Source organism: Syngnathus acus, chromosome 1 (assembly GCF_901709675.1).
Source record: "Syngnathus acus chromosome 1, fSynAcu1.2, whole genome shotgun sequence".
In the NCBI taxonomy this organism is placed as follows: domain Eukaryota; kingdom Metazoa; phylum Chordata; class Actinopteri; order Syngnathiformes; family Syngnathidae; genus Syngnathus; species Syngnathus acus.
Window position 1 is genome coordinate 815,328 of NC_051087.1, and position 14,666 is coordinate 829,993.

The 14,666-nt window shown below is 49.0% G+C and overlaps 1 protein-coding gene and 1 long non-coding RNA gene across 3 annotated transcripts in view; one reads left to right on the forward strand and one right to left on the reverse strand.

The window, feature by feature from the left end:
- Window positions 1-6,243, reverse strand: part of grin2ab (glutamate receptor, ionotropic, N-methyl D-aspartate 2A, b) — a 44,222-nt gene extending 37,979 nt beyond the window's left edge. The window contains exons 1-2 of one of the 2 annotated variants that reach the window (XM_037253616.1): window positions 5,607-6,243; window positions 5,055-5,240 (exon numbers count right to left, since the gene is read on the reverse strand). In XM_037253616.1, the coding sequence (XP_037109511.1) occupies window positions 5,055-5,240; window positions 5,607-5,624 (204 nt within the window). In that variant the 5' untranslated portion in view covers window positions 5,625-6,243. The remainder of the gene's footprint in view (window positions 1-5,054; window positions 5,241-5,606) is intronic. The other variant, XM_037253607.1, reaches the window with a different exon arrangement.
- LOC119124145 lies at window positions 5,790-10,690 on the forward strand. Its single transcript, XR_005098207.1, has 2 exons — window positions 5,790-5,881; window positions 10,164-10,690. It is a non-coding gene; the product is annotated as an uncharacterized LOC119124145 (long non-coding RNA).
- Window positions 10,691-14,666: the final 3,976 nt, after the last annotated feature.

Below are 14,666 nucleotides of genomic sequence, written 5' to 3' on the forward strand. Positions count from 1 at the left end.
TCAAAGTCATCGTTCACGCGGGCGCTCAAAATGACAAACGGGACTTTTATGCATGGGAGATTTCTCTGTGGGCTCCAACCAGGGACTTCTTCACTACATTTTTGGTTTCAATTAAAAAATGTTCAATGAGGCACATCCGCAACACGTGTCACGGCCTTGAAATCAAATACCGCCCCCCCCACTCACAACAGCAACCCAAACAAATGTTAAACAAGCTTTGTTTTGCCAGCCTTAGCTTACCGTATTTTCCGCACTATAAGGCGCACCTAAAAACCTCCAATTTTCTCAAAAGCTGACAGTGCGCTTTATAATCCGGTGCGCCTTATGTATGGACCCATATGGATTCGTGGTTGAGGACTAATTTATTAAAGTAAGCTTTAGGTGTTTATTTTGTGTGTTGTGTGATATTAACGTTTGAGCAACGTTGAGTTATTGATATATTATTATTGTTTTCACTATTTCGAGTGTTACTATATTGTAAGTGCATTAACATTTGAGCCACGTTGAGTTATTTATTCTATGCGCCTGATGGAATGGAGGAAGAATGAAGAAAGAAAGGAAGGAAGGGAGGGAGGGATGGGGGAAAGAAGGATAGAAGGAAGCAAAGATGGGAGGGAGGAACAAATGATGACTCAAAAGGAGCACGTGAGCTTACGAGCACAGCATCAAAATTTCACAAGGTATGGCCCGGCCGCCCGGCCGGCCGGCGTGCGGGCGGGCGTTTTGCGGCTAATTTCGTGTTCGTTCCTTTTTTGCGGTGGCGAGGCGAAGCGCCCTTGAACACGTCGCATCATTCATATTTCAGGGCTGTTAAATATGAATAAGGAGGACAAGCAGCCAGAAAGGACACGACGGCTTTCATCGGGCGGGCGGGGGCTTTGACTTTTTGAGGGCGTTTAGCGGAGGTGAGCGAGAGGCCGGGATGAGAAAGCGGCAAACGAAAATAAAGTTGCGGCGGCGCTGGGTTGGGAGGTCTATTGATTGTTTAGCGGACGACTTCGGCGACCTTGGAGATGGCGGCGCCGACGGGCCCGCCAGATAAGATTGATGGGCTGTATCACCTTTGAGCGGCATTGCCACGCACCTAAAAAAAAAACTCAATAAAGGAAAACAAAGACAGCGGCACCCGGTCAAACAGGACTAACAAAAGACGCAGGTTTAACATGAAAGTATAAAGCTCGAAAATAGCACACGTGAAAAGGAGAGAACTCGGGAAAAATACATTTCAAAACGGACCACAAAATTAAACCCACAACATTTTAGTAGCAGACTCGCGGAAATCGCCCATCTTCAAATAGGATTGCCAAAATAAAAGTTCATCGGATTTTAAAACCCAAGACAAATCTCAAAAGGTGCCGTTCAAAACGTAAATCCTCCAGATTGTCTTGGCTTGAAAACCGCATTTGAAACGTGTCAGTTGATCATGTCGGTATCCGCTAGCGACTTTGTGTTCGACACGAGCGGAGCTGTCAGTTGTCGTTCCGCTGTGGCTCCGTAAACATCTTTAAATATGGAAGGCAGAATCGGGAGCGACGATACGACGGACGCGCTTACGAGATGAACGCCGACGACGTGCCGTCGGGGGCCTTGGTGAACCTTCTCTTTAACGGGCCATCGATCCTCCCTCTCCCGTGTTTATGCCGCTTCCCACTCACCTGTAAGTCAACGTGTCATAGGTCCGTTAGCGCGCGCGCGTGCACCCCAACACGCGCACACTAACACCTTTATTGATTCTGCCATGAAGTTTTATGCGTGTTATTTATCCACTTGAGATTACCGTTGTGGCGAATTGAACAACACAACACGGCGGAGGGAGGGAGGTAAGGAGGAGCGGGGCTGGGGGAGATTATTAGCGCCGGCCGGTCACATCATTCTGCTTGTAAGCGGACACAAATCTGCTAGCCGCTAATAGCATTTGGGACGCGCGCTTGTAAAGCAGACCAGAGGTGGCAAAATCACTCGCCCTCACAATTTAAGTCCAAAATACAGCACGAGCTGGACTTGTAGGCCAACAATTGGTCCATTTGGTGACTCGACAAAAACCTCGCGCGGGTCCAAAGTGCGTCTCATAAGTCCATCTGTAAATCCATCGCGGTTTCGGGCTTTCAGTTAGTTGGCTAGTTAGTTAGTTAGTGTCCCATTTATCAGCGAATGTCAAGCAGTTAACTCATTTGCTCTTTGGCTTTGAACACAATTGTTTTTTCACTAAGTCTGTCGGTTTTAGTCGCTAGCTCTGAAATGTTTTCCTCTCTTGTTATTCTGCTTTGTTAGTCCCTGTTGTCTGCTTACGTCTGGACCAATTAGTTCATTTGCTTTTTTTAGAGGGGGGGGGGGTTGTTCATTCATGGTCGCGGTTATGTTTTGCCGGGGGCAGGATCACTAATGGCACCACTCTGAGCTACAAGCAGGAGGCAAAAAAAAAAAAAAAAAATGCTATCACTGCCGCTGCTACATGCTGCGCTAATCAAGTGAAATCGAGCTTGTTGGAAAAAAAGCAGCAGCTGGAATAGAGTGAGGAGGGGGGGTTAGGGGGGTGTCCTCCGTCCGACATGAAAAACATCTTTGACGTTAGCGCCGAGCACATCTGCGTCTTCCTCCGCAATGGCTGCCGCGTATCAATATTGAGTTTGTCTTTGCTTTCCAAATGGATGACAGATGGCTTCAATCTACACTAAGGCGCCGTGTTCATATTAATGCGCCAATGTGACAGCGAAGGTGTTTGCCGCAACGCTGATGAGCCGCGAGAGAATTAGCATCCCGCCGGCTAAACGTCTCCGAGCCCTCGTCAGTCAGGCCCCGGCTTCCAGATGCCGCCGACAGATGCTTACGTTTGCCGGCGAATCTGACGCTTACCAGCAAACGCAATTAAGACTCTCCGGCCGTTGCCGCCGAGGAGAAAAAGCCGTCGTGACATCATCGGCGCGCAAGCGAAAAAAAAAAAATCCCGGAACCACGTGGCGCCGCCGCGTCCCACTCAAGCCGAGGTGGCCTGACTCGGGGCCGCAGATGTTCCGGGAGTGGTGGAATGCGAGGCGGGGAGGGGGCGAGCGGCTTTAATTGACTTTCAAGTGGTTCATCCGCTCCTTCCTTTCATTGGCTCGGCCGGCAGCTGCCGGCCGGCGGCTTCGCCGGAGGCCGCCCGGCTGCGCACGAACGCTCCGAGTGGAAATAAACACTCGGATGCGGAAAACGTGTCACCTTCAACGGGAAGGAGACCGCGTTGGCATCTGGCAAGGCGGCGAGCTTCCGGGACCTGGCAGCCTGCATTTGGTTGCTTGTTGTTTTTTGCTTCTGGGACCTCGCAACCTGCTTTGTCTACAATGTAGGAATAACAAAGCGACGCAATCAGCAGGCTTGGGCTCTTAACTCATTCACTCCCATTGACGCATATAGACGTCAAAGTTGTATTTTGTCTCAATACAACTTTGACATCTATATGCGTCAATGGCAGTGAAGGAGTTAGTTGTTGTTTTTTTTTAAATCATGGTTTTAAATGTGGCTTTCAAGCTCGGGTCAGGGTATCAAGTCAGAATGGAGATGGAGAGCTTATTTGGGGCTCGAGCACCAACAACAAAAGAAGAAAGAGGAGGAGGGGGCGGAGTCTGTCACGGAGAAGAGGCCCACCACGCACAGCAGGAAGACTTTTCAACCTCACTGGGGAATCGTTGTTGTTGCTACAACCCAAAAATTCACAGAAACCCAAAGCAGGTCATCAGGCCCTAGTTTCAAACGTTAACCATGCCTTCCAACTAGCCATGTCACCATTTCGAGGTCTTAAAAGCCGATTTTGAAATCCGAAAACTACAAAACTAACATTGGCTTTAAAGGCCGATTTGAAACTTGAGCGCTTGTGACGCCAGTTTGTTTGTTTTTCTGTCGGATTGTTTACGTTTTGATCTCGGAGCCGGCCGGCAACCGCGCGCGGCCATTTTGAGCATGGCGAGGTAATCGTTCATTTGATGACTCGCTAGGAAAAAAGTGGGCAGCTTCGTCAAGTGCTTAAGGAAACATTGCAGCGCAGACAGCACAGCATACGTGACCAGGTTTTATGTGTCGGAAAATCCCAAGTGGGTCATCTTTTTATAACTATAAGACGGAGCCAGCGCTGCGAGAGAGGAAGAGCGAGAGCGGCGTTTAACGTAACGGATTAGCTGGGTGAGAAACCGAGGCGAGGCGCCCGGAGACGTTGTACCCGCTCGGCCACCGAGCCGGCTCTCGAGCGACTCATCCGGATGCGCTAACCCTAAACCCCGCGCTACTTGTCCGATTGTCAGTTTTGCCATTCAAATGTGCTTCGGTGAGGCACAAAACGCAAATTACAGCTCGGACACTCGACATTAAGGCGAGCTCGCCGGAAGGTGAGCGACACGCCAAAGCCCCAAAAGGGAGGGGGGAGCAAGAGTGGCGGTGACGTCACAAACCCAATCTGAGTGAGCTTTTTGCACATGATATTTATATATTAATGAAGAGTGTCAGTGCTTTCCACTCTGTCGTGCCCCGCAGAGGCGGGAGATGACGCCCTCTTTTTTTGTTTACGGGGTTTTTTTTTTTTTGGGCCATGCTGTTGTTCACAAACACACACACGGGGTCACTCGTTCTTTTACCGGCCATGACTCACATATTGCTCGCTTTGATTCAAGTGTTTATTAAGTCTAATGAGTTTGACTCAAGAAAATGACTTTTGATGTAGTTTGGGGTATAAAACTTTTTTTCTTCTTCCCTTGAGTGAACTCTAGTCAATGAAAGAGTGCATATTATACACACGCGCACACATGTAGATGAGCCTGAGCTGAAATTTTACGCCTGATGGAGAGTTGGGGGGGGGGGGGGGGCTGCATGACTCCCGCGTGTGTGTGTTTGAGAGAGCGCGTGCATGTGCGTCTCTAAAACGTGATTCTATTCAAAGTGTAATTAGAGAATGCATTTGCATGGCCTCATCCGCAGCAGCAGCATCACGAGCATGTGAGACACGAGCCAGCGATGCAACAGCGCCGCCAAGCGTCCGGCGCGTCAACAACAGGCTGCAGCAGCGTCATGTCTTGTCTTGTTCTTACCTTGGCTGTCACAAGGAGCGTTTTGCGCCTTCGTCTCGCGGGTCCGTGAGCGTGCGCGCCACCGCCGCTTCCCTGACCCGCGCGTGGCCGTCGTCGTCGTGGCCGGCCATCGCGCCTCTTCTCCGGCTCCTCATTCTCTTCCTCCTCCTTCCGCCTTCTTCTGGTGCCAAAGTCTTTCAACTTGATCTGCCGAGCAAACACACGTTGCGTGTGATTACCGTCGTTGTCACTATTGTTGTTGTTGGATTTGGGGTGCGCGTGCATCGCATGCGGCGACTTGTTGAATCTTGCCAGGCGAGGACGCGCGAGCACAGCAGCGTGACTTATTAGCATATTTAACGGCGGGCGGGCGCGCGCGTCAGGATCGGAGTTGAATTTAAAAGTGCGCGTAAAAAAAATAAGCAAGGTGCACGCGGAAAATGAACCACGCAACGGGTTGCGTGCTCCACTTGCCCCCACCCGCATCCCCAAAAGGCAAAATGTGCCCCCTGCATGCGCAAACTGAGCGCCGTGGATAAAAAAAAGAAAGGATTCCCGATCAAATGCACTCACCCCATTCCCGTGACACATCTCTCCAGGCAGCCGGGTGGAGATGACATTGCAGCCTGTTACTCCATTCGGGTGCCCTCCAAGGGGTGAGTCTCCCCCCTCCACCCCCGTGAAATTAATCCATCAATTGCACCTCCATCCGAGGGAAAGAAGTGGGGGGAGGGGGGGGGGCACGCACAAGAAGCACCTCCACCCAGAAATGAGAACCGCACGCTCGGATTAATCCACCTGTCGAGTCCGCGAAGACCCCCGCTGGCTGGCCACGGCCAGGAGCTCAGGTGCCGATTCCGTCTTGCCAGTCAAATGTGAGGTCCACGCGTGGGGAAGGAAAGAGGGAGGGAGGGATGGATGGATGGAGGGAGGGAGGGCGCTACGCGGCGGACGGAGTGCAGGCGATGGAAGGACCCGCCGATATTTTGGGAGGGGGATCTCCAGGCAGCTCCGCGCGCGTTCCGCAGTGTGAGAGCCCGTGGACAGCCTCTTCCTCCTCCTCTTCTGTCCTCCTCCGCGCAGATTCTTGGAGATTCGAGAGTGTGTGTGCGTGGAGGGGAGATTCCGTCACGCACACACATATATATACGTATCTTCCTGCAAGGGTGAGGGAAGAAAAAAAAAAGAGAAACGCACCTAAGTTGGTGTTTTGCTATTGCCTAGTTGGCGAGCGGAAAATGTTCCCCGCTTGGAGTCTCCGTTCGCCCGCAGCCCGTCCGTCCGTCCGCCCGCCCGCCCACGCACCGCTAGCTGGCTGAAGGCACTTCCACAGCAGCAGACTAGTTAATTAAACATAGGGACATGCACCGGGGCCTGAATGAGAGCGGGATGGTGGGTGAGTGGGGGGTGGGGGGGCTGAAGACAGTGGGTGACTTCATCCTCCATTTATAAAATATTATCAAACGTCTATTGAGCAAATGCATAATGGAAAAAGGCATGCGCAACAATTCCGCTGGGACAATCCGACTTGTGCGCTTGTCAAAAAATGTCATCCTTGTGGGATGGCAACATTTTTCCGCGTTTTTGTGGAAACGGCGAAGACTGTGCGGAAAATGTATGCCGAGGTGCAAATGAGCAAAAGTCAACAATACGAACGACGCCAAGGCCGTTATTTGGTAGAACTAAATTACGATTAAACTGCCGATTCATTTCAAACATACATCATGAATAAAATAACTTATTCATGGGTTCTTTAACAGTCAAGATGTGAATTCCAGTCAGACTTTATGGTTTTTACAAAACTTAAACTGAGTGCCACTGCCACCTACTGGAGTGGATGTGCAATGACACATCCCTCCTGGCATCACAACACCACCTATTAACTAACTCGGACACATTTTCACCTGTTATTTTGTGAGGGGAATATTTTAACATAATTATGTCTTTCTGTAATATGTGTAAAAAACAGTTTTTTAAAAAATCGTAAAGGAAGTAGTACCGACCGATTAAATCAGACAGCCGATTAATTATTAAAATTTAAGATGAGTGTGTGTGGGCATGGTGTCCTAGCAAGCGTGTGTTTGTACATTTGTGGGCGAGCGTGGGTCGTTTGTGTGAGTGTTTGTGCGTGCACGTGGTTTATGAGCGGATGTGCATGTGTGGGCTTTGTATGTGTGGAGGCCGCCGCCGCCGCCGCCACCGCGTACATGCGCCAATGCGTAATGTGGTCCGCCTGACTGTGCGCTCGTGTGTCATCCATCACACAACTGGCATCAGAACATGTCAATATCCGCCTAAACGAGCCGGATGATGCGTCATGTTCTCCGTCAGTGGCTTTGCTCGTTAAAGCGGGCGAGACCAGGGCAAAGTGGAGAGGCTTGTGAGCCACGCAGCCTCAATTAGCCCTAATTAGCCCATCAAAACTGCGGCTGGAGGGGGTGCATGCGCGCGTAAGGGGGTCCTTGGGGAGCGCCCCGCACAACCGCCCCCCCATCCCCTCTGGAGAGTCACCACGTATGTAGTCCCGCAGCAGACAGATGGCGCGCACCGCCACTGGGTCACGTTGGCGGGCCCGCGCGTCCGTGCGAATCGCGCTAGCTCGCGCGCAGTAAGCATTCAATAAGCAGGTTGCCTCTCATTACCAGGGAGCACGATCTTCCTCTTGCTCGTCCCGAGGAGAACATTCGCCACCTGTTGAGGTCCTCTTTCCTCCTCCGACAAGAACGAGCCCGCGAGGCTGCGAAGAAAAGGAAACAGACGCTTGCGTAACGCCAACATGAAAGAGGGAAGACAGCGGTATTCTTTTGAGGGAAAAAAAAAAGACATTACGGGCGCTTTCCAAATAGAAAAGCTTTGCGGGTTTCTTGTTTTTTTTTTGTATTGTGCCAAAACGAGCCTGCAGTGCAGATGCGACGCGAGGTCCATTAAGAGCCGTTTGCGAGGCAAAAAACGGGCCCCGGTGGAGCAATTGTGAAGCTGCTCCTCAATATTCTTTACGTGGCAAGCGTAATGAAGGCTGCTTTAAAAGCTGCTATAAAGCCTTCAACGTGACCTTCAGCGTCCGGACTGACTCAAAGGCCTCAGCGGCCAAAGCAGAAGAAAGTCACTCAGGGAAAAGGCACACAAGGGAAAAAAAGGGGTTGTGGAAAGTTGAAACAATGTCGAAGAGCACTTTGGAAAGGTGCAGACCTCCACCAAGGCAAAACAAAGACAACCTGAGTAAACTGAAAGGAACTAAAACAGCTCAACTCACTTAGAATGTGAGCAATCCTTTAAAAAAAAAAATCAAACAGTCATCTTGGTTAGCCTTTACGCTAACACAATTGACAATCCCATTGAAGCATTTGCAAAGACAAACCATCCCCGCTGCCGCTAATCGCCCCAACAAGTGAGTAATTATGGAAAGTGTGGGTGGGGTGGGGGGGGGAATAAAAAAAAAAATAGTAAGCAAGCGCTAACAATCGACTCCTTTTTCTTGTTTAATTAGCCCAAGACAAAAGGCCCGCGCCGCTAACGACGTTTGGCTAACGTAGCGGCGGAAATGAAAACAAAGTCTCCCGATGAAATCAAAAGGCAGCGGCGGAAAATATGAAAGCGGCAGGCCGCCAGTGCACAAACGCATCCATATGAATGTACATAAATAGATTAGAGAGGAGAGGGAAGCGTTACACAAGGCCCCTGACAAAAAAGAAAATCATGTGGGCAATTTCTGGTTACCATGGTAACTACTTTATCAGCGTCACCACTTCAGCCAAGGCGGCCGAGCATCCCGGCTACGGGCTAGCGTCCCGCTCGCAGAAAGCGAAAAAGAGGATGACCATCCCAATGATAGCCAGACACGTTTCCATGACAACAAGAACCTTGCGTGCAACTCTAGGCCAAAATATAAAGCGTTGGTTTGGATTACGGCATCAAAGAGAAAAATGTTGAGAGAGACCATGGAGGCAAGTCCGGATTGGGCCTTTGAATTCTGCCCGATCAATCAATCGCTCCATTGACTTGGCCGATATTGATCGCCAAAGGACAAAAATAGGTTATTTTTTTTCATGATATCATTTCTTATTGAATTCATTTGAATTGTATTTCTCCATATATCACAATCAACATATTTGTCGGGAGTGAATGCCAGCCAGCGTCAAACCGGTTGCTCGCTCGCTCGGTGCAGCCGAGCCTCACAAAAGTCGCGAGCGGCGGCGGCGGCGGCTAATTGGCGCAGTCCAGTGAACAATTTAAAATAGATCATCTGGAGGCATTCTTGTTTTTCTTCTTTCTATTATCAGCGCGGCCGGAGGGGGCATTCAAAAATGTTGGGAGAAAGAAAGACATCTTGATGAAAAGGAGCAGGCCTCCCGGGCCTCCGCACGCAACTCAGCGTTCAGGCTTTGACTCGGCCAAAGCGTTCGTCGGCTTTGTGGCGCGTGTTGGACACTCGCCGAACGCCGCCGCCGAATGCTTTTCACCCGCTCGGACTGTATTTTTAGGTGCAGCCTTGAGCTGGGGACATGTCGGATTACATCACATGTTTTGAGTGCTGGAAACACAACGGTTAGGGCTTCCAGCGAGGTTTGGAGGGGGGGGGGGGGGTCAATTCCGATTTCAACGACATGAGGAGGGCTTCAAATCGTGAGGTACAGTCCATTCTCAAGGAGTGGGATGGGCCACCTCGGGGCATTCTAAAATTAAGTGTGATTGCACATCCACTGCAGTAGGTGGCAGTCGCGCTTTTGCTTTTATTTATTATTTTTTTTTATTTATTTTTATTTTATTATTTTATTTATTGATTTTTTTAAGCTCTTTGGTGTTATCGCAATCGCAAAGCCAAAGAGTTCATTCTAAAATGAAGTGTAATTGCACATCCACTGCAGTAGGTGGCAGTGGTGCTTTCATTTTATTTATTGATTTTTTAAAACGCTCTTTGGTGTTATCACGATTGCAAAGCTGAAGAGGAGATGGAAAATTCCCAGCGCAAGACCCGAAGAACTTGAAAACGTGGTCTCGAAGCCAAGATCACGCTGTTACAATATATTGCGGCATCAATGACGTGCATTTAAAAACGATGTTTTGCTTTGTCACCGCCGATTCTGAATGGGAATTGGAGAATATCGTCCATCTGCTGTCTCCTTCCCGCAGGAGCACACCGATGGCTACAAAGGTGGCAGTCATCGGTTCAGGTGACGTTTCCTTGGCACGCGCTCCACAAACGCTTCGTTCGCGCAGCTGGCGGCGGGACCGTTTGTCACCGGCCTGTCTTTACGGTCACGCCCACAACTACGAGAACCCAAGGAAAGATTTGCAATATTGTCATTTTTCACATTGAATCAATTTGTGCACAATAAACAAATCATGTTTTTTCTACGTTTTGTCACATATTTAGCACGTTCCTAATGAATTGAAATTGTTGCACATTTATTTGCAAAGCCTTCCCTTGACTGGAGTTTTGGACGGGAGTGAAGCGGGCGAGACGAAAACGACCGAGGCTCCCGAGGCGACAGATCGGTGGCACGGATCAACAACATTGGGCTTTATCGCCACGACGACGGCGGCGGAGGCGGAGGGACCAGCTGCTCGGAGAGCGCGCAGCGCAGTAGGCGATGGGCGGACGGAACGGCCGCTGACACGGACGCCTGAAGCCTTGCTGGAAAAAAAAAAAAAAAAAAGTCATCAAGAGGATGTGCCAAGTGCGCCTGCGGGGAAAAAGCCCCCCCCCCTCCCTTCCAATGTTCTATTTGAAGCAGGAGACACAATATCATCTTCATATCAAAGCCATTATTGCTCCGCTGCTGTCTAATGGGCACGTTTCAAGTCGGAGGATGTTCCCACGACGCCTCGCCAATCCCATTTTATGCATCTAATAAGGGCACTTTTCAACTTTTTAGAATCATTTTGGATGTTTTTTCTTTTGCAATACTATAATATGGTCGTCTATATTTTTTTCTTTCCTTCATATTTTTGTCTTGGATTTTAGATTTATTTTTGCTTAACAGTTTTGTAATCCTAAAAATATATGTGTGCTTTGAGCGTCACTGTTAAAATATGTTTTACACCTGAAATATTGTTCATCTTTTTCATTGGTCATCTGTCATTGACAAAAAATGTGTGTGGTTGGTTCCCTTCCGTTTTCGTTCCTTTGCCATTTGGTCAACAGGAGTCTGTATCGAGCAGCGGGTTGCGAACAAAGGACTTTGATTTGGATCTGATTTCCCCTGGGCTACACAACAACAAAAACACGACACTTCCACCAAAAAGAACTGCAAACGTGTCTTATTGGTTAAAAATCTATCTATGTCACTCCAGGAAACGCTGCTAAAAATAGCCCAAATGTTGCCAAAATGTTCTACGTAGGAGAAAAAAAAAGGGACCAATGGCGTGTGGCACGGCGATGCAGAACCTCCGTGGGCTTCTATCATTCAAAAAGCAAAAAAGCAGGCGGGCTGCTGCGTGCGGGGGGCGGGGGCAAGGTCGTCTGGTTTATGGAGACAATCCGAAAATGATGATGGTGATAACGATGAGCAACATTGACTGCGTGCGGGCGCTACCTGGCGGCCTGTTGGAGAATTACATGGGGGGGGGTGACAACAAACGCACCTCACCTTCATCTGTTCTGCTCCATTTAGCCCTTTAAGCCATCTAGTGACACACTTTTCCATCGTGCGCCGGCCTGGCCTGAGAGGCGAGGCGAAAATAAATGAAGTTTTATTTTGGCGAGGCAATTTAAGAAGCTAAAAGGGCAGTTTGGGAAAGCACAAAACATATTCGGCTTGACGTGTGCATCCTCACGGTTCGGCTTTTGCATCTGAGCTGGCCTTTGTTATCCACAGAAACGCTGGCCTAGTTGCTGTGATTTGTTTAAGAACCCATCGATGACTTTTTTTTAATTTTTTTTATTGCCCTGCCGTCTCCCACCAGTTTAGGGTCTTCTCATTAGGGCCAAATTCCCATTCAAAATGGCTACTTCCCAAACGGACGACTTCCTTTTTAAGACAGATTTACTGATATCCATTTAATGACATTTGTAATAAAATAAGATAGAGTAGATAACTGTTGGTAAGATACAATTACCTGACATTGTCTCACTTGAAATAGACGTGTAGGAAAGTAAAGAAGAAAGCAAGAAAGATAGAGAAAGTCATGAAGGGGCTTACAGAGGAATCCGACTCCAAAAAAAGCGTGTAAAAACTTACTTCCATTCAATTCACTCAGCCCGCCGCGTGTGTGGTGATGGGGCCACCCGCGGCGTCCACGTCATTCCCATCCCGTGTGTGTGGAACTCAAGCCCCCCGGGCGGTCACCACCAAAGAATGGCCGCTCGTTAAAAATTTATCCAGCAGTAGCAGCAGCGGATCTTTCTCTCTGTCTGCCTCATTTGCTCCACTTCCGGTCGGCTTGGAAGTTGCGGTCTCCTCGGTGCTCGCTGCTAATTCGGGGCCACCTGCGGCGTTGAAAGGTGAGCTAAAGTAACCGTTGGTTTTTCGCGCTTTTTTGCTCACTTCCGGATTCTTTGGTGACGCCCCTAATGGTTGGCGGTTGTCACGTGACGAGGGAACTCCAGTGACGCTGACGGGGTTTTCCCAAAGCTTCTCTCCTAATTTCCATGATTCCTGTCACCATAGAAACAATGTGTTGACCTTTTTTAACATCCAAGACGCTTGATGAACGTAATTTAAGACATAAAAGGAAACTTACTTTGTTTGTTGACTTTTGTGTGTGTCAAAGTGGAAAATGAGCAAATTAGCTAAAAAAGTAGCTAATTGTATCGATACGCAAGCATCAAACGTCGACATTAATCCGACGGGGGCCCATTTTACAAAGTGCAGAGGGAATCATGTTCTACAGTAGAACATATAACATGCTCTGTAAACAAACACAGTGCACCTCAGCCTCTGCCAAATGAACATCATGGCTAGTGAGGGGGGAGCGAGATCACTCAGCACTCTTGTCGACTCTTTTGAAATCACACCAGTATGATTCAGTGCAACACAAAAAATAAATGACTTGAAAACCTACTTTGTAACCCTTGAAAAGAAAAATTCCTTGCCCTCATTCAAAAACAGATATGATTATCGATTTCGGCCCTTGTTTCCACCCAAACATCTGCTTGTAGGTGTAATGTCGGACCGCTAGATAGCAGCAGCTTGTGTGTGCGTGTGTGTGTGTGCGCATGTGCCTTTGATGAACCCTCATCAGTGAGCTTCTCTGCTGTGCATCCCTCCTCCGCATTGGAAGACCACCCCCCTGAGTCTGGCTTTGCTTCCCGCCTGATTGGACCTTTTCACACCCGTCCAAAGGCGACGCGTACAATTAGAGATCCGAATCGTAAAACGGAAAAGACACAAACTCGCACGCCTGCCTGCCTGCCTGCCTGCGTGCGTGCGTGCGTGCGTGCGTGCGTGCTCTTTGCTGCTTGGTAATGATCAGATAAGCTTACGCTTCGGGGAGCAAAAGATCACTATCCGGCAACCCAACACCAGGCTGGACAGATCTGGCAATCGGATCCCCTGAGGAATAATTTGGTTGATGGCACTCATAATCACAGCCCTGACACCGATCCTCTCGGGAGCCCGCGTGTCGGACTGAGTCGTAGGCCCTGATACCGATACCCGGCGGGAAGATGTCATGCGGGGATGTTTCTCCTGCTCTGCGAGCAAGTGGGAAGGCAGGCAGCATGCAGCCGTTGACTCCCATTTAAAGGAAACTGGATGGATGGATGGATGGACGCAGCCATGGGGAGAACATACAAAGTCCACACAGGAAAGCTGGAGCCAGATTTGAACCCACAGCCTCTGCACTGTGAGACGTCAGCCACCGTGCCGCCCTGAATAAGAAATCCTCAAACTCCAAACTATAATCCCAAAACACTTTAAATAAATAGTATCCTTAAAAATGAATAGGCCACCAGTTATTTATTTATTTATATATTCGTGTTATTAATTTATTTTATTTATTTATCTATTTTTTTATTTCTTGATTTATGTTCATTTTTTATTTGAGTTATTTTATTTATTTTTGCACGAGCAAAAACACATGCTGCTAACAACCCGGGCTAAAGTGGCAATTAACAGAAGGTGTGCTGTAATTCTTGATTCTTGGGGTCTTTTGTCAAAAGCGTGGAAGAGAGCACCATGCGCTGATGTCACCTGAAGAAAACAGGCTTTGCGCTTTATCTTGAGCAAGTCTCATCCTTCCTCTCTGCCTGTCGTGTCGTCTCTGTCAACCTTCTGTATTATTTATGGCCCGCCCCCTCCGCCGCTCGCTCGGGTTTCACCTGTAGAGCCGGATGACAAATGAAGACTCCTTGCGCCGGCCGCCGCAAGAAACGCCGATCGGAGGCATGCCGAGAACAGTCACAGGGACGGAAGATGGACTAGGCTAGAAGAAGAGAACATCCCAAACACTTTTGCTTTGTATGTTTTGTTTTTCTACCGAGCTGCCTCCAGACAAAAAAAAACGCTGGAATAGCGCCAAGCTCCCGGCCACCACGTTGAGTGGAGAGGTGACTACAACCTGCTATCAGTGTGTGCGTGTGTGCGTGTGTGTGTGTGTGTGTCTGGGTTGCCAGATTGAGATTTATGGGAGGTGTTTGTCCTCTTGCCCTGATATCAGAGTTTATCCAGTGGTAGTGACAGGCCTTGGGAG